At 37.7% G+C, this 27956-nt stretch overlaps 2 protein-coding genes across 2 annotated transcripts; one reads left to right on the forward strand and one right to left on the reverse strand.

Annotated features, from left to right (window-relative positions):
- Positions 1-1291: 1291 nt before the first annotated feature.
- Positions 1292-18822, forward strand: LOC110059747 (O-acyltransferase like protein-like). Its single transcript, XM_089277777.1, has 15 exons — positions 1292-1604; positions 3125-3270; positions 4122-4206; positions 5446-5581; positions 9858-10147; positions 10609-10779; positions 11835-11928; positions 12372-12464; positions 13114-13282; positions 13625-13704; positions 14253-14381; positions 14910-15036; positions 15635-15842; positions 16450-16592; positions 17073-18822. Exons 1-15 carry the CDS (start codon positions 1376-1378, stop codon positions 17187-17189), a joined length of 2217 nt encoding a protein of 738 aa, XP_089133903.1. The 5' UTR covers positions 1292-1375; the 3' UTR covers positions 17190-18822.
- Positions 18602-27945, reverse strand: LOC110059746 (melatonin receptor type 1A-like). The gene is made up of 3 exons (XM_089277780.1): positions 26181-27945; positions 21989-22413; positions 18602-20469 (listed from the first exon to the last, which is right to left on the reverse strand). Exons 2-3 carry the CDS (start codon positions 22351-22353, stop codon positions 19782-19784), a joined length of 1053 nt encoding a protein of 350 aa, XP_089133906.1. The 5' UTR covers positions 22354-22413; positions 26181-27945; the 3' UTR covers positions 18602-19781.
- Positions 27946-27956: the final 11 nt, after the last annotated feature.

Genomic DNA, 27956 nt, shown 5'->3' on the forward strand with positions numbered 1-27956 from the left:
GTTGATAAATGTTTGAGAACATATTAAAAGCTTAGCCGAAAATATGTGAATACCGCAGAAATAATCAGCAAAGTCACGATGACGCTTTCTTTAATCAACTCGAGTAACGATTTCGATTTTGTTGGTTGAGTTATCAAACCTCCTTGTCTATTTTATTTTCGCAGTCTAAAATTTCACAATGTTAAAGAAACACACATGATATTAGCAGCCTTTTGGCGCTGGCGAAAATTGTTGCAGCATCTCAGCACAAAACATAACGAAAGAAATTTTTGTCAAGATTTGTTGACAATTGAAAACACCGACCTCGGACTTGAAATTGCATGCGCTGCACTATGCAAATGAGCTACTTGTACGCCTCAGACTTGCCTTTCAAAAACTTTTGCAAACTCGCCAAACAAACAGAAACAATAAGATTAAGCATTGCTTGGGAAACTCACAAATTAACTCGATACCAGAGTAAAGAGTTTTCTTACATGACTTTTCTTTACAGAACAAACGCAAAATCTCACTCGTACAACTAGCGCGAGCACATATTATTCATTCACAGCGCGAAATTGAAGTCTTGTTTTCGACTCTGAAAAACGCACCTTTTCCATTAGCTCAGAGCATAAAACTACATGTAGGGGCCCTGGTTCTTATTCCCTGTCTTATTCCCTGCCATCGCTGTGAAAAATCTGCAAGAGAATATCGCCACTGTCACCATTTGATCAAGCAAGAGAGCCCCCGACATGTGCGTGGATCCGCGCGGATATACGATGTCAGGATGGCGGATCCCAAGACTTACGGCAGGGGGGGAAAACGTATGAGCGCCCTGCTTACGGTCTCCGTCCCCGATTATGGCTCCTGATGTTACGCGATCATGCTGTTCCACACAGTCGACTGCAAATCGCATCCGAGTCTCACATGTTGTGTAAAGACATGCTGGACAACTTTTATCGGTTTCAATTAGGCGACGAGAAGTTTACTAAATAGAGTGGCTCAATCGATAATGTGTAACCTATCGGAGCATCGGAGCAATGTAGTTCATGAAGTGGAGGCTTACCTGTTTTTGTTACTCATGTAGTACGTACGAAAAGTAGCTGGAGATTGAGATACAAAAGAAGTGAAATTATGGAACGATTCATTTAGGTTTCCTTGTTTTCTATTGTTGCTAGCATTACCAGAGCTCAATTAAGTAACTCGTATAACTATGTCCGCAATGCGGACCTATTCTTTTTATGAAAATATGCAAAGTTAGCTCATGTAATCCTTCTGATCTGCACGTGACAGCAACAACAACAACAACATTGTGCGTCATTACCAAACGGGAATGATGTCATTGATTCTTCAAATAAATCCCGTTCCACACTGTACCTCGCCAGTCTCCGTCTAAAAGATGGCTGCATTTAGAGAAATATTTGCACTCTTTGCAGTTTTCTTGGTGTCTTGTCCAATTCCAACGTCTTTAACTCCATCTCCTGGATTAATTTCCAAAAACTACGCTCAGATCGCACAGCAATTTGGCTTTCCATTTCCGAGGCTTCCAAATATTTCTTTCGCGAACGTCGGCAAGCAGTGCAAAGAAACTGTGGAGAAGCTGAGTACTTCTCCTCTTGCTTATTCTTGTGAGTATGAACATTTATATTGTTTAAGCTTCCAGCATGAACGGCCTGACGCTTCCGTTTTCTGCTACAATATTAAGCAAGATTGTGAGCCCGCCAATATAAGTTCAAACCTTAGTCGATCGTAGCGTCATGGGAACATCGTGCTTCAAATTGGACCTCTTTTGTTCGAACTCGATTATTTTGAATTCCCCGCTATTTGGAACTCAAAACTATCTCTTTCCCTTGCATTTGCTTTTTAGTCGTTTACTTTGTCTCGAACCTGTAGAACGAGGTATATTCGTGGTTTTTATATAGAGGTATAATGTTAATTATCACGACTGTGGGACTGCGGTAGCAGCATTTGAAAGCACATATTAGTGGCCGGGTATTCTGAAGTTTAGCCAGAGTTCGAAATAGGGGTGTTCAACTGCAGATTCTTTCTCCAGAGCCTTGATTTTTTTTTTTGTTAGCTCGCTGATTTCTAAATGGTTTTGTTGCGTCGCTTGCTAGCCATCCCAAATAAATCACCCCAGACACAGCCATTATGTATGACGAAAGTGCACAGTACCTAAGCTTATTACAACAATGTCGTAATCTGAATTGTGCAAAATACTCAACGAGCTGAAAATCAGTCCTAAATATAGTTTAAAAGGGGGGGGGGGGGGGGGTACCTTATAGACTTACCTGAAATTTTGTACCATTCTCCTGACTTTTGCTAAATTGGATTGTGCCCCCGATATTTTGTGCAATGTGCTGTTATATTATCTCTAACTTTTAGACATAGCTTTTGTGTCTTCTGTCTCTGGTGTTTAGATTTCTGACAGAAATTTGTTCAATATTTAGTAGAGTTGTCCTCTCGCTCCCTCCCCCCAAGTGTAGATATATAATCCTTTGTAGAATACTTCTAATCAAGGGTGTAAATGTAACAGGTGTTTTCTAATGCATTTTCCTGTTTTTGTGTCTTCATGTATGTATACTTGCCAACTCTCACGCCTTAGGTGCGAGTCTTGTGCCTGCGGATTGAAAAAACTTTGATCTCACGCCGGCTCACGGTTACGGGCCGAATTCTCACGCCTGATTGAAAAATGTGAATGGTTACAGCTTTGCTTGACACAATTTCCAAAAATATGTTAACTCAAACCGATGTAAGAAAACTATGTGTAAATGACGATACTTCCTTCTTCAAATTGAAAGCACTGGGAGTGAGGTCACATTTAGCGATACACGTCCTGAGACTGGGAATGGGAAATGTCAGGGCTGTTGAATTCTGCTTCCGCTATTGTATGCAAATTTTTCAGAAGACTTTGGACATCTAAGGATGTTTTTGGATGTCATCAGGAATCTTTGAATATGTTTGTGTTGTCTTCAAAAAACCTGGCACTCCCAGGATAAAAATCCCATGCCTATAACTTGGAAAAACATTTTTGTGTTTTTCTGCTACTAATAGCTATGACACATCATTTTGACTATTTGCCATCCCTTTAATTTAAAGCTCTCTCTCTCTTTGAAAAATTTAATATTGATTGTATTAAAAATTTCAGATCTAGATGCTATTGGCAAACCTCAAAGTGGACTTTTTATTGGCAATGTTGGCTGGTTAGGATCCTACAGTGAGTGCACTAAGTCCATTGTAAATGCTCATTATTGCTTGGCTTATATCAAAGTTCCTGCTGTCAATATCACTGAGGTGAGTAGTTCAGACTATCCCTTCTTTTCTCTCTCACCTTAAAGGGACACAGTCAGTTGGCGTGCATGTGCGTTAGATACCATTTCATAGCTAATTTGCTTGTCACAGAGATGCGATCCATACTGTTTTAACCAAAGCTGACTGTGTCCCTTAAAATGATATTTTGTTTTTTGACATAGCATAATTCAATATGTACATTTATAGTGGATTGAATAGCTGCGAGTCAGTAGATAACAACAATAAATATCTGCTAAATATTCTCCTAGGAGATTACCAGCAATCCACATACTTTGTATGTATGAATTAATGTACAGCAAAGGCAGAAACAAGCACATATTTCTTGGAGGTTGCAGGTGTTGTTAGTAGTGTTCCTTACATAAGTTTGTCATATCATGGCAAACACACAATAAAACCATAAAGATAGCACTCTGGTTTTAAGAAGTGCTCTGATCTGGTTAGCCTGAAAAAAAAAAAACAAAAAAAAAGTGGCTCATAATGATAGACTTGACACTCACATCTCCGTCTCACAGGCTTGCACATTAGTTACTCTCTCCTCATCCTCATCACCACTATTGCTGTTTTTGTCGTCATCGTCATCATCATCATCATCATCATTAATAATCAGTCCTTATTGCACTGCAGAATGCATAAGGTGTACACTTTGTGTTTAGGTAAATTACCAGACATACCCATATTACTCTCAGTATTTGTAAACTGCTTGGCTTTGGGATGTTGGAAAGATATTTTAACTCTTCTTATCTAGTTGTACTATGATTGCTTTTAAATCAGGCATAAAAATGCTAGGATCTAATACATATTTTCTTGCTGTTTTGTTTTCCTCTACTATCCAGTTATTCCCTATTCGTTGGGGGATCTGTGCACCTAAACAGTGTAGTGAAGAGGATGTAACTAACACTCTGCAAGATATCTTTACAGGTATTACATAGCTTTTATTGAATTAAAGGTGGCTGAGCTTCTCAGCACTCAGATGTTTTCAAAAGATAGCCTGTAAACAAAGACATGCTACCTAAAAGTCTTGTTTAACCCAGCAGATCTTTACATCATGTATTTTAAACTGCTAACATCCATCGGCTATATGAATATAATTTGTTAAACTTAAATCTGGATATTAAAATGTTAAAACAATATTTGCCAAAATGATCAATAATTCAGCAATATTATGTACATGGCAGATCACCTCAGTTTGGTTTACAAACTAAGCAGTTGTTAAAATAAAGCCTGAAAAAAATATGTTAATAGTAATTGAATAAATCACTCTCAAGAAAAGGAGTCTTTCTAATATAATTTAATTGTAATGTAGTAACTATAAGGAATGCTGCAAATTAAAGGTGGAGCAAACAATGCGAGAGGTGTGAATACAATATTTCGGCTGTCCAACACCAGCCTTTCTTATATAATCACAATTAGCCTTAATTTTTTCTAGACTGGTATGAGGATTAAACCATTTTCTCTGTGATTATTAGAAAAGAAGTGTTGTGACTCTGTAGTGGGGGTGTAACTAGGTGTTGTTAATAGGCCACCTGTGTTCATTAATTATAAAAGTGGTCCTTATATTAAGGCGACATTTAGTTTCTATATTTTTTATTTTTTGGTCTGGTCATGATTTACCTTGATCCAACGTAGCGCAAGTGCTGATCGTACGTGGTTTGTGCAGTACTACATGTAATATAGTGATAATAGTGTTAAAAACCAAGTAAGAAACACGTGTTAAAAGACCTACTTCTCAAAGTTGCACCATTGAGGATATAATGGTGCAAGTATAGAGAATTTACATTTTGATAGTCAATGAAATGCTGTTTCTCACAGTGTTTTCCCAAAGAAATAGAAAACATTCTTTTTGTACATTTTTTGTAGTTATAGAAACACATGTGGGAGTTTGGGAGAACTCTAAAAAGCTGTGGAAACACTTGCCTGTTGACTTGCGTTCCCACAGCATTTCTCATTCTCCCGAATGTCCACTTGTGTTTCTATAACTCGATAGAAACAGACGAAAGTTTCCTGTTTCTTAAATAACAATATCTTTTAATTAACATATCACAATTTCACAGCTGAGAGGAAAAATATCCTCATCTGTAAAATAAAAAAGGTCTTGTTCATATTGAATAAGTAGCAAATCGTTTGCATCTGTGGAATGTACTTGTTTATCTTGGCTAGGATTCAACAAAGAATACAATACAACACTGGCAAAGCTGAGCCCGCAGCCATCAAGTAGTGCTGGTGGTGCGGGTGAATTTAAATCTGTTTTCTGTAACAAGAAACCAACATACACAACAGGAGTAATTGTCACTTTGTAAGTACATGCACATTCTCTTTTAATTATTAATAATTATTCAGGCCTTCTGATATTACGTGATGGTGCGATTTCGCACAACCGACCTCAAATCACATCCGATCGCACAATTCACGAAAAATCGCATAATTCACGAAAGAACGCACAACATTCATAAAATAAAACGTAAATCAACAAGTTTCTTTGGAATTCCTGCATAAATACGCCATTTTAAAGATGATTTACCTTGGAAAAAGCCTAAGAAACCTTTGTCGCCTTCAATTTTGTAAACATTCAAAGCTGCAAGGCGTTATTTTGCATGTCGGGGGCCTGGTACGAGTCTTATTCTTAAAGAGTCGCCTATTGGTGAAACACAAACATGCCCTTTGTTCAGATTAGCCAATCTGAATGGCTGATATATGCACATTCAGACTCGATGGAGTCTATACGTTCAATTGGAAATATGGTTTGTTGGTTAGCTGGAAATGGTTTGACATTTTTAACCAAATAGCTTGTTTTACTGGCTACATTATCTGTGTAGATGTTTGGTCGTGGTATGTTTTCGTCACCTTGCAAACTTTAACCAGTGAGATTTTTGAAACGTGTTGAAGAAAATTTTGTTCGTGGCAAAATTTTCAGCTGTACAGTAGAACCCGGCAAACTTGAGTCGGTTTACTCCAATTTCCCCTGGATTTGACCAAAAAATTTCAGTTGTGACTCGAAGAGCCCCTTTGATTATAAACTACTGTCTACAGGGAGAAAGACTGTTTTGTTATGTTCAAGCTAGTTTTGTTATACAATACTATTATGAGATCAGATGTGAGTTTGACAGACTGTCATATGTTATAAATTAACCTACATGTACTGTGGGGTTTTATGATCTGCCTGCGTAATTATGGATTGAATAATATTATTGTGAAGCAGGATAAAGTGTTTAAAAACTTAAAATTCAATGGTGGTTTTACTGATGATCCTTGCAAAATAAATTTTAAAAATGTGGTTTTTTGTATTCAGAAATATAATACTGCACATAAAAACAAAGCGTAAGAAGCTAATTGTAGCATGCAAGAATATCAATTATTATTATCGATCATTCATTTGGCATGTTAGCTGTGTCCTTTCAACTTTTAACGTGGTGCACCAATAGTGTAGAAGACCTCATTTTTTTTATTTATCCCAACTAATGTCGATCAAGATGCATAATTACTGTTCCTTTGTGTTCAAAATGCCTTTAGGGCAGCAAAAAAGTGTTTTTCTTATCCTGAAACCTCATAAAACAAGCTTAAAATTGCTCAGAAAAAAATTGCATAATTTACATTAATTATCGCTGAATTGGCCTTTCTAATCGCATAATTAACCGCGCGGCCATGGGCCGAGCACGGTTCTAGGTTTACCCGTGGTTTATTTTTTTTAATTTTTTTTTTGTCGGTGACCAGACGCAGACCTCCCCTTGGCCAAACTTTGAGTCACGCAACGTGTGATTTTTTTCCGCCAGAAGCTGTTAAAACATAAATACACGGACAATTTTACCGATATTGTTTTCTTTGTTGTGGGTAAAATATATTTTCTTTTCATTTTATCAAAGCGTTGGATTTAAAGGGGATAATAAATACGCTGAAAAAAGGTATTACGTCAGCCATGGAATGCGCTGACGTTGCAGCTTTCACTTTTGCTACGTGACAAATATGATCATGTTTACTTTGCAAGTTTATTTCGGCAGAAGCGACGGTCATTAATTTGTTTGTAATTTTGTGAGTATTTCTTGTGGTTTTATGCAAATGAAGTAAATCCTTTGACTGTTTCATCACAGTCAGTTCATAGATCGGAAGGAAAATTAAATATTTGCAAGCCAAGCAACGTGTCAGAACGTGCAAAGATTACGTCATTGGTAGGGAAATAACCACCGTACTAAAGATAGCCGTAGATAACGCAATTCTTGAATTATGTGACTCGTGTGACTTCTTTGCTAACCCTTAACTCAAGGGAAAAAACAATTAAATTTAATCGTGACTTTAAAGAAAGAAAGCGGTTTGTAATAGTGTTCGTATCTTCATGCCCATACATATCCCGAAGAAAGTTCCAGATTAAGACTATTACGTCATCGGAAATGTCACAACGGCTACGACTGATGGTGCGATAATAGAGTTTGTGTTGATCAAGTGCTGTGATGTCTACAGTAATCAATGAGTCATCAAAGATTGCTTTGGAATATGCACTGCGTTGCGACTGAGTACTAAGAAAACAGTTAAATTTTAAACGCGCAGTTATAAGATCTAACAGATCTTCTTGTTTGCATTTTTTCATCACACCCTATCAGAAGGCCTGATTATTGTTACACCACACCTAAATTTGCAATCAGCCAAGCAGAAGCTGTGTCTACTACCTTGGTAGGCTGGTGTTATGGCCAAATTTAGATGTGGTAAGTACCTATTCATACCTTTTTTCCATGGTTCAGAGGCACGTTAGGCTTGTTTAGACTTGCCATGGAAACATCTGTTACGGCTGAGTATGCTTGATTTTCCCTTGATGCTACAGGTGAAATTGCCCGTTGTTGATTGAATTCAACCACAAAGTAACAAGTTTGCTACGGGTGTGCCCTGCTAATGCTGCTCACTAACTGAAATATATGAGCCAATTGCTTTGCGCAAACGCACCTGATATGCTATCAAAGTGTACCAACAAGGTTCTATCAGATGAGGTATTGAACTCTGAGTGATTGGGTATTGTTCCAAGGTTTTGAGAACTGTTAAACTTAGTTGTTATTTACGATATATTAGAGGGACACTAACACAGACATTGTACTTCAATTTTGGTTAAAACAGTTCTACAATTACAACTGTGTACTTTCGCTCCAGCGCAAAATGCTTGTAGAGCATAAGATGAAGATATTTTAAGTAAATTGTCAAATGCGGAGCAAATTGTACTTAATTTTAGCAAGTCTTCTGATCAAGACACAACAACAGAATTTGAAAATGTCTGAGAGAATTTTTCAATTTGACACCTCAACTTTGTATATAATTATGTGTTTAGTATAATTTCCAGAGGTGAATATAAGAATTGGATGCTATATTCACAGTGCTAGGCAGGGAATATAACTTTTCTAAGCCTGGTTACTTAGCTTGCCACCTTTAATTTACCATCTTGGCAAGTAAATGTGGCAGACAGTTGCTGAGTGAACTTTTCATTTATCCAAAAGACATCGCTCTAACTCCAGGACATTTAAAAACAAGGGAAATTTGAAAATGACTACTGTTGTGCCTAAACCAGTAATGTCTTCAAGAATTCATATTCGAGGATTTTAGAGTCAAAGACCGGTGGTTTCGTTGATTGAGTGACCAAAATTCAGAATGTTTTTCAAACTGGAGCTACTCACGTTTAGATAATGAGTACAAATGTGGATGAAGTCAACATGTAATGATATAACAAATTAAAGGTACTGGATGACAAAATTTTTCGAAGAGTTTTGCTTGTTTGTTTTACTGCCTAACTTGATGTGTAAAATTTATTCTACTTCGGCTGCATATAAGTGTGTATACAAACGAACAGTTGGGTCTGTGGTTGCTTGTTTTTAAGTCTGTTATTTTTGTTGTTCTTGATATTCACCTCTGAAAATTATACTAAAACAATTATTTGCCTCAGGCTCCAATCAGTGGACATTGGTGAGTATTTACCCCAACTTTCTTTCGGAAATATTCACCCATGTTCACTTTGCCTTCGGCAAATAATTGTTAAATACAACTCATTTAAACACTTCTTGTTAATGGCTCGAGTGCACTTATTTAGTAATTTTTATTGCACCTTTTAATAACATGCAGACTCTGAAGTTTAAAACCTAACAAACAATTCCATATTTGGCTGCCATCAATCACAATTACGATGACAACTAAGAAACCTGAAGAAAAAAACCAAAAGGTTGAAATTTACATAACCCACAGATGTGACCTATGAAACATGTTGAAACAAACGTCTGTTACCTGAGAGATCCACTAAAATGGTTGATGGCAGAGAAACATGAAACTGTTGATTGAACAGAGTTCATGTATTGAAAGGTTGCATTCAGTGCTTTAATGACCTAGGCCATTATTTTTAAGTTTCCATCAATGAAAAGTTATCTTGTATGTTAGTCACGCTCAGAATAGTGCTTGATTAAATACATGTAGCTCAAATTGCCTTATGTTGATGATAGTAGAAAACATGAGGAGGTGAATAGCTTGTGACAGTATTTAGATTTTCTGTACACTGCAAGTGAATTTAGTGATAACTGATCCTTTCAATCTGTCATCATCTTATATCACAGGGTTTTATGTGGTGTAATCCTGTTCCTTTGCCTTGTTGGGACAATTGTTGATATAGCTGTTAGCTTTACAAAGTCACACTCCTCACCTGTTAACAAAAGTGATGGATTCATGCCAATCAGAGGTGTCTCCATGGCGACAGATCATGATCAGGCTCCAAATGGTCAAAATCCATTTACAAAGAGTACTCCAGACAGTAGTGATCACAGTCCCCTGCTTCACTCCTCCCCTGGGGTGAATTTTAGTACAAGGACAACTTTACCAAGCTTTCAACAGCAGCCTTCTAAACCAAGTACGTTTGCCAGGAGAGTTTGTGTGTTGCATTCCAGAAAGTGGACATGAGTTAGAATATTAGAAGTGGTGCACAAGTTGATCTGTGTCGCATTTAGTGATGTGAATAGAACATTGTCCATTTTGATATAGGGCATTTTTCCTGTAGTAAGAGATGTCGGTCAGTAGTTTCAGTACATAGTTCATGGAGGTTTTTCCAGCTGACAAATAAAGTTGTCATTGCAGTTGTTCTCATGGAAAACCAATTATATTGGAGCTCTAGGCATGCTGTAATCAAAGGGGTGCACTGAGGAAGGCCTTAAGTGACTCAATGATCTCATGTCAAATTCTCCTTTTGATAGAAGCAAGCACAATGCAATTTAAATGGGAATATGTAGCAGTCTATCAGATGTCTCCACAAACCCCTTCATTATGATTATGCCTGTGGAAATAACTAATTTTGTTTTGCTTTTTTTGACACAGATGTGGTGGTACAATTCTTTTTGTGTTTCTCTTTAATTCAAAACACAAGTCGTATTATGGATACAAATGTTCCTCCCAGTGCCATTACTGCAATCAATGGTATGAGAGTGATGAGCATGTGGTGGGTCATCCTGGGACACGTTTATGGTTTTCAAATGGTAGCCCCTATCAGTAAGTATTCACTTGCGTTGCTGTGATTCTTATCTCCAACCATCTGTAGTCAAATTCCCATTGTTTCAAAAAGATGATTAAGAGGATTATTTTTTTAAGACTTTTTAGACACTTCTGTTGTCACCACACATCTTCATGGTTCTACTCCGCTTCTTGACGAATGTCATCACCATTGTTACTGGAGAAATAATTATTGTGTTACTAGTTTGGGAAAGAAAACCTAATATGCTCCCATCAAGCTGTCGCTAAGCTGTTGGCAACCTGTCAAACAGTCTGCCAGCTGACACGATGCAGACCGACTGATGATTGACAGACAACAGACAGTATCTTTGGGAGCTGTTCTTCACACATGCTCTCATGCTCTTCCTTGTTTCTAATTTGTTTACTGGTCAGTTCTTGCATTTTGATTGTGACTTTTGATCTAGCGGAGGACAGACACATATAGACAACATACGTAATATTTTGTTTTTTTGTTATGTTTAACAGGTCAATTCCACGTTGCCAAGCATCTGTTCAGTAACAGGGGTTCAGGGGTTACTTTACGTCAAAATTTTACCTTTCCGAGTACTCCCTCCTTCTTCCCCAGAGAAATAACCTGACTTGAGCCACGATCTTATCGGAAAACCAGTAACTGGACAGTAGTCAACTTTAAAAAAACATGCAACCTTGATGAGCTCTAGGCCTGAGCCCATGATATGATCACATGATACTGGTCAGCAGATAGTTTGTTGTGACAGCTGTCAATTAACAATAGCTTGGATGCCCAAAAATCAAAGATGTAACCATGGTAATGGTGCTACTCTTGTAGTTTTCAAAGTACTGGCGTATGGACGGACGTACGGACAGTCACATGAAAACCCAAATTTTTCAGGTTGATGGGTTACCACGTTTTCTAAGGTACAGGGCTCCGCTCGCACGCCTGCGGCGCGCAGGAGCTCCGCTGTTAATTATACTGAACGTATGCAAGGTAACACGGAATCTATTTGTTAAATTGTTCCAACATTTCAATTTGTTTGGAATGCAACTAAGTAAACTTTTTATATTTGTGTTAATAGGTAATTTGCTGCCAACCTATAACATTATTCGCCGATTCACATTTCAAACTGTGGGCAACGCATTCTTTTCAGTTGACAGTTTCTTTTTCCTAAGGTAAGTGCTGTTTCCAGACACTAAACTGACATGAATTCATTAAAGAAATTTGGGTCACTTACTTCAATTGAAGTAAAGTATTGAGAACTAAGTACTAAATCATCATTGTCAGTGATTGTTTTTGTTGATAAATTATCGTAATAAAACAACTGCTCTGGACAATTGTTGACAAATCCAATAAGGACTGATCCAGGATTAAGAATTCTATAAATTATGTTTTTTTTCACATATCATTATAGTGTTGTTTGGACTAATTTAAGTATTGTTAGAACCTTGCTTAGGGTTAGTTTTAGCCTTCATTGAAGCCTTGTGGTTTGAGCTTGGTGAACATGTTTCTTTTAATATCTAGCTGTTTGCAATACCACAGTTTGAAGAAATGCTTTATTGTTGAGAGAATTTTCCTACTTCCAACTCATATTTTTTAATAATTGTATCCTTTACAGTGGCCTCTTGGTTGCTTATTTGTCACTTCGTCATATGGAGAAGAAAGATGGACAACTACCACTCTTCAATTACTATTTTCATCGTTTTTGGAGGTAGGTTTTACTTATTCCTTTAGTTTTAGCCCTAAAAAAGCTTTCTTCATCTTCTGTCAACAGGAAAATTCCTGGGTGTTGGATGCTGGTCGTACACTACTTGGTATTTTAATAATTATTGTAGTAGTTGTGATATTTCCACAAGGTTAATGCCACAAATTCCCCCAGGACTTATAAAATAATGAATGACAGATTTTATGTGTCCGTTTTACAACTGTCATGTTAAGTTTTCATTGCAGTTCTAGCAATGAAAAGTCAGGCACCCTGGTACTTGCTTAAATCAGTTTGTTACAGTCACCAGTATAAACTTTGTGTTTTGGGCTGTAAAAATCTGGGCCCGGTTGTTGGAAAGCTGATTAACGCTGATCCAGGAGTGAAAGTTAATCAAAGGTCTTATTTCTCTTGAATAAAAGTGTTTTCACTGTCCATGTTTCCTGAAGTTTGACATTGGTCAAAGCCAAAATTGAGGGACAAAAAATTTAAACAGAAACCTTCACTGAAAAGTTACAAAATTGAAATAAAAATTTATGCTAATCCTGGATTAGCTTAATCGTGCTTTGAACAACCCGGCCTTGATGTATCACAATCTTCTCAGTGAAGTGGAAATCATAGTTTGTCTAACAACTTATCTTTATTGGTACTTTTACAGGTTAACTCCACCTTATATGTTTTGTTTGCTGTTTTTTGATAAAATGATGGGATTTCTTGGTGAAGGTCCCTTGTGGTACAACACGCAAGCAGAAAATCCTTGTGACAAATACTGGTGGACTAATCTCTTATACATCAACAATTTTTATCCTACTGCAATGAATAACTCGGTGAGAATTTGTGGATAACCTTTGATTTGTTCAACTGTTTAATTTTCTTATGATCTGTGGTTGGTCTTTGTGAGGCTGCACTATTTCTTTTGATCAAGAATAATCTGTTGTACATAAAAAAAAATTTTTGTTCTACTTTGTCAAATAGTTCAGTAAGATTCATTTTCATTTAATTAGGAGATAAAAGTTTGATTGTTGGACTCATGTAGTTGTCCCATCAATATACATCTAATTTCAATGTCTGATTGTGATAAAACATATGTTCCTGTTATTGTAATTTAATATGTAACGTTGTATGTTTTATTTATTTTTAACCGAGGCTGCTTGACTATATTTTTACAGTGTTTTGGCTGGGCGTGGTACCTAGCTAATGATATGCAGTTCTACATCATTGCTCCTGCCATCCTCTTCACAGCATACAGGTATATTCTTGGAACACTGGGAACTGTATGATTTAGTAAATAAAGAATAAAGTGGCTTTTCTTTGATTTGCCAAACAACTAAAGGTTTCAATCCTCATAACAGTTATTACATCTTTTAAAGAGTTTACAAACAGGAAGTTCAGGTGATATTTATTAGTCTTAAGAGGGATTTAGGTGATCTTTGGAAGTGCTCGGAAAACATCTGATTTTCTTTGGTTATCTTCTGAAGACCTTAGGCAAACTTCAGCAACCCTTGAAATACCTCAGATGACTGTACAGCTATATGATGCATTAAGATGCGGTACGAGTAAGCATCAGCTTACTCGTACCGCATCTATCATCTGGGAGCATGAGTAGTCTCAAATTATGATAAATTAGGCTAGTCGAAAAAGTGCTAAAAATAATCTGTTTTTCTCATTTTGTCCTAAAAATTTACATTCTGACATGAGAGATTAACATTTAGTTCGTTCATAAACGAGCATTTCTGAGGCTGCCATAATCACTCTCCTTTTGTTTTGCTGATCTGTTGTTGAATTCTCTGTTTTTAGGTTTCATCTGCGAGGACTGCTTGTTATTGTTGGTGTGTTGATGAGCATCAGTTTTATCACAATAGGAATCCTTTATGCTCATTATGACCTCGCCGCTGTTCAGCTCAGCCCTGCAGCTCAAGCTGAAAAGTGAGCATCTTGATTTGCCTTGAATGTCCCATGTTCTAGATGTAAATCTCCACACTATCTTTTGTCCTACAGTAATTAGTGGCAGATCCAGACCTTGAGTTAAGGGGGGAGAGCTTTTTTTTTTTGCTTGCCCTGCCCCGGCTTTTCATCCGCCACTGGTAATACTCAAGCTACACCTCATCTTTTTGGAGGACCGATATTCAATCACAAATATTTGATAAAATGTACGTCTCTCCATCTCTCCACGAATTAGTTTAAACCTAGCTGTCAATGATTGAAACTGTTGTTTATGTTTAAAGTTTATGTAAATGGAAGTACATATTTTCTTTGTTGAATTCCTATAAGATATCTCTCCTTTCCTTTGTGATAATTGTACAGTTCAACTTAAAACTCTAAGACTGGCTATGGGATATTTTGATTGCAATTGAACTTTCTAGGTCAAAACAGGTTTTGACTGATACAGTACCATGCTATTAAGACACTATTGAGGCACTCATAAGGAGACTTATTGTGGTGTTTTTATTGCAGCGCTGCTGGTGTCGATTTTATGTCTCTTGTATATGAAAAGCCTTATTGTCGCATTGCACCGTACCTTGTTGGTATGGTGTTGGGTTACTTACTTATTCACTCGAAGGACTGGAGGCTTCCCACCAAGGTAACACAAACTTACTATTTTTGTGAAATTTATTGTGATAAAAAGATTAAATAGTGGTATTCCAAAAAAATGAGTGTCGCAAGTTGTAATTGTTGTGAGGTGGGCCTACTGTTTACAGTCGTCTCTGTCTGACAAGTCTGGGATCAGATAATCATAGCTCAGAAATGCTTGGGCAAAGACAGAACTATTTTACTGGCGTATGATGCACAAGTTTGTCAGTAGCCTTGAAGAATTTTAGGTAAAGTCTGCATAGAGCCAACTGGCCCATCAGGCTGGGGCTTATCCTGGTTTCTGTAGCATGAAGCCACTAAGAGTATTTCTACTCCCCCCCTGGATGGGATGCTGGTCTATTGTGGGGTTAACCTCAGCATTAAATTCCCAGTACCCATTTGCACACTTGGGTGGAGAGAGGCATTGTGAGAGTTAAATGTCTTGCCGAAGTCCACAATGTGCCTGGCCCGGGTTCGAATGCAAACTGCTAAAACCATGATGCCATCTCTGTTAAAGTTCCCCAAAGTTTTTGAGACTAGCCAGGGCACTAGGTAAATTCCTAACACTAATCACTCGTGATTTGATTCATCTGATTTGTTAACTGAAGGTCCACACGTATATATTCAATATGGCTGGCTGGTGTGTTGCTATCATTCTCGCCCTGTCTACTCTGTATGGTGAATATCAAGTGTTTAGAACAAACAATCCTCAACCATTCTCTCGTGCTGAGAATATCACATATGGGATGTTTTCTCGATTTGCCTGGAGCTTGGCACTAGCCTGGGTGATTTTTGCTTGCCATCGTGGGCTCGGAGGTGAGTGTAACACTTCACAGACAGGAGCCAATTTCCATGATGATGGCTTGCATAACTGTTTGTATTATAGATGGTGGTTTCTGATACAGTGCAACTTCTTGAACCGGGCCTCTTGGAACCAATCAGAACGTTACTTGAGAACAAAGGATATTGTTCTTTTTTTCAAATAAACCAATAACATTGAAGAATACGAACAATAGTTCTTAACAGAACTGAAAAACCAACAGAGTACCTGTTCTTCCACTAACCAGAGGTCACTTTGACTTCTTGCCTTATTACTTTACACTGCACTACACTACAACTGTATAACAAAACACTTAATTACTGGTCCCATGGCAAACAGTTAGTATTGTTTCTCTAATTCGCCTTGGGAAACATCAAGATTCTCGGGAAAACAAAACTAACTGTTACGTTTCCCAAGTGACCAGTAATTAAGTGTAATTTAAATTAAAAATACTGGTCAACAGGGACCGTAAACTGTCTACAATCTAAAAGACAACAGCACTTGGAGAAAACCAGGATTTGAAGATGCGCGCATCACCGGAACTACCAATAACCACTTTATAGTTGTAAATACTCACTTTTGCATTTCTTTTTCCTTTTGAAGGTTTGGTGAATAGGATCCTGTCGGCTCGGTTTTGGATTCCATTAAGTCGGCTGACATACTGTGCTTATCTTATTCATCCTGTTGTTATACTGACATTGTTTTCATCAATGGAAACTGTACGGGCCTACTCTGATGTCCATATGGTGAGTAACATCTTATTTCTTTTGAATTGCTCGTTTTGAGGGGGGATTCTGGGGGCATTGGAGAAGCCAGAGTTGCTCTCGCCACGTCAAGCAACTCCTATGCTTCTCTCTCTGAAAACTTCGGAAGTGCAAACTGAGCATGAATAAATTATTAATGAATTTACAGAACGTTTCTACACTTCCTCTAAACTAACTTAAAAAACATACCCACGAACCATAGAAATACTTGGTGTGTTACTGCAATTTTAATCCCGTGAGTAGAGATTGGTTATAAGAATCCCGACCAAGTTGCAATATCAGAAGCTTAAGGGGCTGAAAATCTAAAGTAATGCTACTCTCTACTTCGGAAATTCCACAGTTTTTCGGGTCATCCATCTTCGGTTACCACTTGCCATACACTGAATTTCTTTGTTACATTGTGCTTACAGGGGACATGACCTTACTAAATGTTTGTCTTTCACTCATTTACTATCATTGCAGGCCTTTTGTTTTGTGGGAATTGTCGTCATGTCATATGCCACTGCCTTCATTGTGTCTGTGTGTGTGGAATTCCCCATGATGCAACTGGAGAAGCTTGTCTTCAAAAATGGTCGTTGAACTCTGACGTCATTTAAAGTGTCTCTTCTCGACTCTGTTGGGTTTCACTAGCGCATAAGCACAAGCATAAGCCGACATAAGCAGATGCAGTGAGGTGCTGTTAATTAGCACCTTCTGTTAGGAACGTTTCCAAACAATAAGCGATAATTATCAATTATCATCTTACTGAGTTTGCTTATCGGTCTTGCCTACACTTATGCGTTTGTGAAAACCATCCTTAACTGTGCTTAACACAAATAAATTAAGAAGTTTGATGCTCTCAAGGTGGCTTACTACAGTTTTTCCGAGACTCAGTAAGAACTGTAGTAAACTTGTCGTAAGCCACCTTAAGGAAGACTGATTATACACATAGTTTGTTTTAGTAGTTATCTGTATATTAGTATCACCCAACTAGTGGACTAATGGAAATCCTGCATTTTAATTGGCTACGCTACTAGAGGACTATTAGTAATAGTCCTCGAGTAGCGAAATTGGCGCAATCGAGCGTGACGCTTTCTTTCGTTTTATTCCCAAATAAACATTTCTTCAACTTGCATTTGCTAACTTTATTATTGCCTTTTCTGTCCGACTAGTTGGGTGATACTAAAACAATTAGACCCTTCGCCCTTGCGGGCCACGGGTCAATAGCCCATTCGGCTTCGCCTCATGAGCTATTGACCCGTAGCCCTTGCGGGCTACGGGTCTAATTGTTAATTATCTTTACAAAATCTGTTGGGGATTGAAAACCGATGGTGTAGCTTTCAGCTGAGTTGTGCCTTTTTGTTCGTGGTGCTTGTTGTAGAGAATTTTACCTTTATGGTTAGAGACTTAAGATCAGTACTTGAAGCTAAGATACCTTGTTACAATGCAAAACTCGTTAAATTGCATTACGTGACAACGGCCGTAGTTTTGGGAATCTTCATGTATAGGTATGCGTTTTAAAAAGATAAGTATTTCTTAACTCTTCATTTTGCATAACTGAATTCTCTTACAATGCTAGAGATAAGTTTACCACAGTTCGCTTGAAGACTTCTTACATAGTGAACACTAGTTTTTGTGTAGCGCTCTTAGCAAGGGTTCGACATAAAGTGTATGTCGTGTTATGAACACCACAAGTAAGTGTCCAATTTGTTAACTAGAGTTAAAGTTTAGTATAAACTTAACGGGTGTCTATTTACAACTACGCATTACAACAAAGGTAATTCTCTAACTGCCAGACTTCTTCTAATGCTCGGCGAGACTGGTCGAGCAGAACAGAGCTTAACCGTCTGCTGCCAACTTGTTTACTCTGATAAAACTCTATTCAGAAGTCAAATGTAACCTTAATCCATTCAATTCAGGACATCGAAATTGTATTGATTCAGTTTTCTATAGTTTGTCTAGTCATATATCATTCATATGATATTTTATTTGAGCGTAGTGATGAATCATGGTTTATTTTTTTAGTTGGGTATGAATTTGACACACAAATTCTGAATTACAAGGGTTTGTTTACCGAGTTGTCTGTCTGTGTCTCTCTGTCTGTCTGACGGACTGACTGTTTCACTGATTGATTGATTGCTGATTGATTGAGTGATTAATCGATTGATTCCAATGATTAACGGAAGTGCATGTACATCTATCATTTTAAACGTAATAAATAAGAGAACTAAAATGAGATGGCCATATTTCTCTTGTTAGTATCTTAGTTTGACAATGTGAAATTTGTAGAAAATACAGCTGTGAAGTTCGATGTAGAATATCTTATGATGGAAGGTCCGTGCCCCTCACTGCAAAACTGTTCACGTCTGTCTTGACGATCAGTTGTTCAGAAGTAAGTTAAAGGACCACGTAACAATATATAAAGCCCATTATATGACGAAGAAAATAACTTCATTGTGACTGGCTGAGAGCAGGCCAATTTATCGTTAATTCTTAATTTGCACCGCAGTGCAAATTAACGCGCGCGCGTTCGCGATTTTCTCAGTCATATAATCAATGAGTTATGTATAAAGGCTCGAGTAATTAAGGATTTCCACTACTCGTGATATTTGAAAATTCTTTCAAATGGCACTCGCCTATAATAGCCTAATTACCACCAGTCGACAGTATTTCAATAATTATTTCCATTTAGACTAACCTTTTACATTCGCCATCCTTTGAAGACCTATCCTCAAGAAAAACAGCGAAAGTCGAACTTCTTAACACTCCTTTTAATTAAGTCTTTGCTTGTTACGTGTGTCTGTCTGACGGCCGGACTGACTGACTGACTGACGCACGGACTGACTGCCTGACTCACTGACTCGAGATTGAATGAGTGAGTGAGTGAGTGAGTGAGTGAGTGCGTGCGTGCGTGCGTGCGTGCGTGCGTGAGTGAGTGAGTGAGTGAGTGACTGACTAACTCGAGACTGACTCGGGACGATCTCTTCACTATGATTATATAACGATGTAACAATGTTTGTTTTCAACTTCATGACAGATATTTGCTGCACCCTGCGCTGGACCAACATTCCATGCAGGAGGTGTAGCAATACTCGGTCCCAGTCGCTTTACGCGACGGTAAGCGGCTTTGAGGGCTGGTATTTGTGTTGCACTGAGCTCTTCATAACTTGCTACAGACTCCGTTTAGCGAAATTAAATATTCTGCTCGTTTACGTGAGTATCGGCTGTTGTTCTTTCCATTTGTAAATCTTGCCTCGTCCGCTCGGCTTCTTTTACAGTGGTTATATCGCCAACAAGGCCCAGCCGACTGAATCCAAACAACCGCAAATACGCCCTCCGATAGGAACGATTCATAACGCCATAAATTATGGGATTGATAGCGGAACTGGTAATGCCAAATATGGTGTACATGTAGTAGGTCCCGCGGGTCAGTTCCCATTCCGACCCGAGAAATGCATCGACAATGTCGATGACTAAAACTGGGGTCCAACACAAGACAAAGCCAACGACGGTCGCGAATAAAATCTTCGTGACTTTGATATCCTCTAAGGAGATTGCTGTTTGTCGTGTGTTCCCTGTTCGAAGGTTACTAGCCACTGTTCTCTCGTGCGTCTTCAAGGCCTTGAACACGCTTAAGTAGCACAGAAAGAGAACCATCATTGAAATGACGATGAAGATGTAGAATGGAAGGACGAGCAACGTGAACTTTGCCTCCATGAAGCAGAAAAATTTGCCAGGCTGGAACACATAGTCTTTACCAGCCGCTGTATAAGTCAAAGGTGTTATGAAAGCTGCAAGCCAACCAGATACCACGATCAGTATAGCGTTTCGTGGAGTGTAGATGAGTCTGTACTTGGAGGTTTTTACGATGTGAAAATACCTGAAACGAACGACAAAAGAAATCAATGTTTGTCATGTCTAAGCAGTTATATCGGAAGTATAAAAAAAGGACATAAAAAGGGGAATTAAACAAGAAACGCCAGCCAATTGTTAGAAATCCACTTCCTCGCTAGCAGAGTCACAATCTTACAAAAGTGAACAAAATAATTTAAACCGTATTATAGTATTTTGTTACAATTACAGTCGAACCTCCCGTAAGCGACCACCCAAAATGTCAAGCCAAAGTGGCCGCTTACGGGAGGTGGTCACTTACGAGATCTTAGACTATATTGGGTCAAAATTTTGCCTCATTAGCATATGGTAACTGCAAACAATCATTGTTTGCAGTTACCATATGCAGTTACCCCATAAACCCACTTAATAACTGTCAGTAGCCACAAAAATATTTAGGCTTTCCAAAGTAGTTTTCAGAGTATCATGGTTCTTTTCTGCTAAACTACCTAATAAGGCGAACAGAACAAGTCTCACGATAGTTACAAATCGAATCTTACATGTTACAGCACCTCAGTATTATATGTCCAATTTCCCCTCTATTATCTGTCAGGTGGTTGCTTACGAGAGGTTAAAAACGAAAGAGAATTTCAAACTTTTACCTGTAAAAGTGGTCGCGGTCGCTGACGAGAGCTGGTCACTTACAAGAGGTTTAAAATATAGTGATTGACTTAAAAGCTTTTGGTATTTTCAGAAATAAACCTACCTATAAAAACAGCACTAATGAAAAAAAAAAAAAAGACAACAACAGCATTATATCTTCGGTATAAAATTAAACAAATAACTAAAACTCCTAGGAGAGGCCTGTTCGTAGGTAATTAAGAAACCCACGGCTGTTTTTCGTTGTCTGTTTCCGCCATAAAATTAAGGGAACTAGAGTTGAACTTTAGGACAATGAAAAAACCTGTGTGAATACAGGCAACCCTTACAGGTTCTACTGAACAGGTCCATGACTGTGTATCTCCATATAGCTTTGTAACCTGAACTGATTTTAACATTGAAGCCCAGCGACCTTCAGTCCGCAAGCAGTGCACGAAATTAAACTGAGAAGTAAACATTTGGCCTACTCTTATTAAGCTCTTGTCTAATTTGATTGTTTTTAAATCTATTTATTCATTTATATAATTCCGTTTTCTGATTGCATTGTCGTTATTAAGCGGACGCACGCAATTAGAATCAATTTTGTCTGTCTCCCGAAGATGCACCTTTGTGCAAATGTGTCAAAATGAACTTGAGTTTTGGTCAAATACAGACTAAAAATAATTGATGTTGAACGAAGAACAAAACCTAAATGGTGAAGTAAAAGTGGAAAAGAAACAACAAAATGAATCAATTTTAATAAATGATTTGGAAGACCACGAAGAAATTTTGACTTTCTAATACTTGGTAGTAAGACTTAACGTAGAATCATAGAGGTTGCCATGTTGCTTACCTTTACAGATCATTATATTACATGTTCATTATTTTTGCTATATTATTTGACGAAATAAAATGGGTTTGTCCCTCACCTGTTTATCGCTACGAGAGCAAGGGTTCCCAGCGAAGCACATGCCACTAACATTACCATGAAACCTTGCATCTGGCAAAGAATGTCGCCGAATAGCCAGCGCCCCATCATCAGAACTGCTATGGAAAATGGCGCGAGTAGATCTAACATGATGATATCCGATATGGCAAGAGAAATCACGAAATATGCTGGGATGTTACGAAGGCGATGGTTTTTATACAGGACTAAGAGAACAACAAAGTTCCCTACCGTGCCAATGAATACAATAAAGGCGTATAAAAACGCTTCGCCGGCTGCAGAGGCTGTAGAACGAGACTGCAGTTCTTCATGTAAAGGAGATGAAGGTGACAATGTTGATGAAGACATGATTTTGTAGATCGACCAAGTCACACTTCGCTCAGCTCGCCGTCAGAGCAAATGTTATATCTATTGAGAAAAAAAAAATGATTTGTATTCGTTTAATCAACGTTCTTAAAAATTTGACTCATCATTGCAGGGAGTTGTCAATCTTGGAAGGACATTTCAGCTGCCAATAAATATAAAGCCTGATTAATGAGTTTTATTTTTGAAATCGTCTCTTTTCTAGTCAGTTCTTTCAACACAATAACGTGTTAAATTTAGAAATATATTGTAATAAACTCTACAGCCCTCCTGCTAAATGATTTTCAGGTTTATCAATGCTGTTTTTGAGCTAGGTGTTTTGGTGAGAAGATAGAATAAACATTTGTTTTTAATATTGCTTGCATGTGTTGAAGGATTTAACAAGCGTGTTTTGCCTTTGAAACTTAACAGTTTCAATTAACAGCGATTTCTTTTTTGTGAAAGTAGGCAATTAAATGTGCATGTTAAGTGCTTCCTTTGCGTAAACTTAGGAGTTGCTATCTTCATCCGGAAATGATGTTTTTTTGTAAAACGCAAAAAGAACAACTGGTCATTTATATATGTTGGTTTTTGAATCGACACACGCTAAATTTAGGAAAATTACTCTAAAAAGCCATGAAAAAAGAAGTTCATTTTTGACAGGTCACAATGACTGTGTCAATCTTATGTAAATACACCAAAGCCGGTCTAATATTCTGTTTACCGAGGCAAGAAAATCGACAACAATCCATGACTTTAATTGCCAGGGTCCATATCTTTTCCTCTAAGTGTTATCTTTTAAAAGTTGAAATTAAATTTCTTTCTTTCATTCTGTTAACAATGGATGATGCATTTTCAAATAGTGAAGCTAAATTTGTACGTCGTGTTGATAATTTCTTTATCGGTTGCCTAGAAAATTGTAACTTCTGGCAGATCACTTTTTGTTCTATCAGCATTATCCCGGTAAAAACGAAACCCCAACACCATTCGAAGGATGTATGATGTATTTGTAAGAGAAAGCGAGACTCGATTGCAAAATTATGCCTATCATAACATACTACTGGAATCATTTATCATATTCTGTAAACATTCAGCTATAACCTTAAGAGTGATTAGGGAACTGTCTACTGGATCTACTCTGACTTCCATTTATTTTTCTTCTTGTTTGCGTGTGAAAGGAAACCATCTTATTAAGAGATTCCGGTGTCGCGTACTCTGCAGTGGATATTAATATTAATGTAATATGAAATTAAAACAAGTGCAATGATTAGCAATAATTCCGAATGATTTCTAATCAACCCAAAATAGTTCTCAAGGCTGACAGTACACCAACCAGTGGATTAATATGTTCTCATAATACTATCCACTCCGGCTAAACGTCTTTTTAACCAAAGCTTGGTACAGCACGATGAAAGCCAAAAAGAAGGCGAAACGTAGAGCTTTGTATGTAATTTAGTCAACCGACCTTATTCATATTATTAAAATAATATATCAACTGACCGTCTAGTTGCACTTACCTTGGGAGACAAAAATTCCGCTACGTGAAGGTTTCCTCTGGTCAATCGCCGAGCAAACAGAGATGGGGATCTGTATCTACTATAGCCCCTATAGTCATTTTAGGCAGCAAGTACTCTAGCTAATTTTGATTTTTCTTTCTTTCAAAAGGTTTTTTAATTTGCGATAACGATTATAATCAAGGTTGTTGTTGAAATGTTCGGACGTTGTAATATCACAATATTCACACCCCTTCATTCATGTGCACATGTGCATCTCTAATACCTCTGCTGGCATAGCACTTCTGAGTTCAATAGAAAGTTGACAACGAAACATAATATTAGGGCGCTAAAGCAAACACGAAGGCAACGGACACGAAAACGCCACCGAACAAAAGGTTTAATGAGCAGAACAATGGCTGTGCACATTTCGTAGCCATCTTCTGCAAAACAACAACGTGAAATGACCAAGTTCTGCGCATTTTGGAGAACTTGGGTCACGATGGCTAATTTTTTTCCATTTCCTTTTGGAATTTATCCCTGGCATTACATATTTAGTTTGAGCAGGTTTTAAGGCCGATCGTCCCACTAAACAGATCTAGATAATTGCGTCTGCCTAACGTCTACGAGAAGGGTACAATCAAACGGTACATACTTAGCTCCTAAAAAGTCTTTTATAAGTGTTGAGAGACGAATTCTTTTGAAGAGACAGAGCAGAAAAACGTGGATAACATCAATTTTTAATGGGAGATGCTGACACATGAAATATTCATTGCTTTTGAATTTAAATCCTTGAGAACGTGGCGAATTTAAATAAAAGTGTTCAAGCTCTCACACCTTAGAACTGTTATTAAACTAGACCGTAATAAACGTTAACTTATTCTTCCACCTTTCACACTGTAAATTATCTTATACTCTAATCACCCTAAAACGATAAGAACTGAAATGTTTTGTAACTAATGCTTGAGCTAATCTTAATAAACACAAACACAGTTCCAGGAGCGAGCATATCGTTCCGTGATACAGGGTACAGCGAGCGTCAAAGCCTGGCCAAACGGTGCATGATAGTCGGCGATGATAGTTGAATGACTCTCCCCGAATTTTCACCGACTATCATCAACTATCATCGACTATCATGCGCCGTTTGAGCAAGCCTTAACATCCTCATAAAGAAAATAGAGCCGCGGTGAAAAAAACAAAAACAAAAAATTCAACTGAGCAAAGTTGAAAAAATGCCTCCGGTTGGCTCTTGCATAACTTACAAAATCTTAAATAGCCCACTAGCCCTTAGGAATCCATCATACCTGTAATTACACCTAAAATACGTCTACAGTTAACACGAATGATACGTAATGAACATGTTCACTTCAGTGTAATAAACAAAACGTTACAAAACATATATATATCTCGACCTTTATTTTCTCTCGTTGATAATGGAGTCAAGATGAATTTTGAGCGTCATAGTTTCCTTTCGCTTATTTTTGTAATAAGTTGTATTTCAAAATATTTTCTTGTCACACAGAAAGGTCCAAAAATGACTCGGTTTTACCCTGAAGGCTATTATGTGACGTCAGAAAAATAGGTTCTTTCGGAGTTGCATGTAGCGTCCACGTCAAAACGAGGCCTTCCTTCGAAATTAAACCATTCATCGCGAAATGTGTTTCACCGGCAGATTCATTAGATCAAACTCGTTCTTTATGGTTAGTTTTGCTCGAGGACTAGCTTCCAAACAGATGCGAAAGGCAACTTGGAAATGACCTATTCCACTATTTCACAACTGAATTAATTGGATTTGATGTAGAATTATTTCTCTGGCATCGTGGTTAACCGTGAACAATGACTTTCAACCGTCTTTGAATAGAAAGCAGCAGGTTTTCACTGTATGGGCATAACTTAATCACGTTTTGTAACGGTGTAATGACAACACTTGTCCGTATTTCGGGATCATGTAATACACAATGTTTGTTTTGCTTGTGGCTGTTTAGAAATACACATAGTAACAAAATACAAGTTTGACAGGCTTACGTAGATCCTTTCTTAAGGGTAACCGAGATCGAATTTCGAGTTACAAGTCTTAAACCACGCAAATTTAAAAAAAAAAAAAAAAAAAGCATAACAGCAGGAAAAAAAAACCCCGTAATAATAATTCGAAGGGAACTGAGTAATTTGCGTTAACTTGGCATTAGATGTCAGTTTGTAAAGTAAGTTTCCGTCATAATTAATTTTTTTTTTTAATTACCACCTTGGGCAATTGCTGTTCTGAATTTTGCCGGCAGGCACGGGCGAGGTTTTAAACCCGTTCAAGTCACATACAAAGGAATATCGCATAAATATACGTACCGCCGACTGGAATACTGTCTTTCTTTCAAAAAAAGAATCCCCTAGTACAAAGAAAAGAAATAAAGTCAATGACAAGGGTGACATCGTTAAAAAAAGCAGGTTCATTAAACGAAACATTGTTTGGGTCTTTTTAGCGTTTGTTATCTGCCAAGTAGGAACTCGTTTGCCTCTTATAACGTCAAAACAGAAATCAGTCATTATTAAAAATATACAGCTGAAACGAGTCCAAAATTAGCACACGAAGCTTATACTTGGAAGTTTTCCAAAATATGGACACGTTTCTGAAAAGCAGGGTTGATTAAGTTTAACTGCTCTTTTTACGAATGTGTGAAATGATTGCGGCAAAATAGTTAAAGATCGTTTATAAGCGGTATGCAATGAAAATCAACGCACTTGAAAGAAGTATTTTTCTTGATTGAAATTTTGGCTTCTTGAGGGTGCAGAGAATCTGGTATCCATAAGAAAGCAGTGAATAAATCGTTAAGTATTTCCATATTCTGTTTTGGTGTTATAGGCAGGTTATAAACCGAGTTACTTTGGCTGTTTAAATAAATTGAATTTACCAGATATATTGCGGTAGATAACTGCCAGAAATTCCTTATCAGGAAACACGGGAAGGCCGTTTATTATTTTGGTATTTGTTCTGCGTTCTGTTAACACTAAAAACCAGAACAGGGTGGAGTAGTTTACAACTTAGAAATTAACTTGCATGTACTCTCTTTTTTTTTAGGGGATTACATTTCACGTACCTGAAATTTCCTTCGGTGTATTAAAAACAGTTCGCTGTTTGGTTTGTAAGCAACTTAACAAGCAGGTGGACAGTGTTGTAAAGCTCCCCATGTCATCATCTCGCTTTTAATCACTCCAATACACTAAACTGTGAACTAACCATGTGATTGGTTAGAAAAGCTTGTAAATAGAGTGACACAGAATGACGTCACGATGCTTCCCGAAGTCCTTAGCATCGTGGAATCTCAAAACGAAGCCCAGGATAAGGTTTCGTCAAACTGGGAATTAATTCAAATTCAAGATTTATTGCATGTCAAGTGAATAATCAATGTCGAGGCATATGTTACCAAAATACGGAATAATCATCCTTTTCAAGCAAAAGACTTTCGGCGGTGAGTCGTCGTGGAGTACATTCCATTGTCTTATAGAAATGGTGCGTTAAACAGACTGGTTCTAGTGGTGAAAGGAAAAACACTGTTTGGTGGTAATTCCCGCAGTAAGTGTATTTATGTAACAGGTCTAAATGATAGCAGAATTCGTGATGAAAAGATAACGCTCTTTTTGGTAGCTTTTCAAGCAGTTGTTGGCTGCTCTACGTTCTGTTTGGACTCTGCTTACACTCTCGCTGCATCTCTTCAAGGATCACTGAACGTTATATAACAGCCTTTAAAATAAGCACAAGGGATGTTTGGTTTTCATTTTGTTCAGCGTGATCGGTCCTCTTGCTGAAGTAAATTTTCCTTAAAGGACCGCGCCTGCACACAATTATGGGACATGTAGCTGCATTTCTCGCGTCTTATAGAGGAGACTGGGATCTACAATATTCGCCATAATGTTCGCCAAATTTGACAACGAAATGCGCTCAACAACACTAATTCGCTAGCTTTCGAGGGTCGAATGACTTTCAGGGGACTTATAGAACAACAGGGAGTGATGGACCGGCTTTTTCCACTATTTATCATGAAATTCAACTACAAAAACTAACACAAACTACTGAGCATGTTTCTTCAAGTACTCTAAATTTTCGAAAAAAAAAAAAAAAAAACA

This window comes from Orbicella faveolata, unplaced genomic scaffold (genome assembly GCF_042242905.1).
Source record: "Orbicella faveolata isolate gen_17 unplaced genomic scaffold, um_ofav_v1 contig_46, whole genome shotgun sequence".
Taxonomy (NCBI): Eukaryota; Metazoa; Cnidaria; class Anthozoa; order Scleractinia; family Merulinidae; genus Orbicella; species Orbicella faveolata.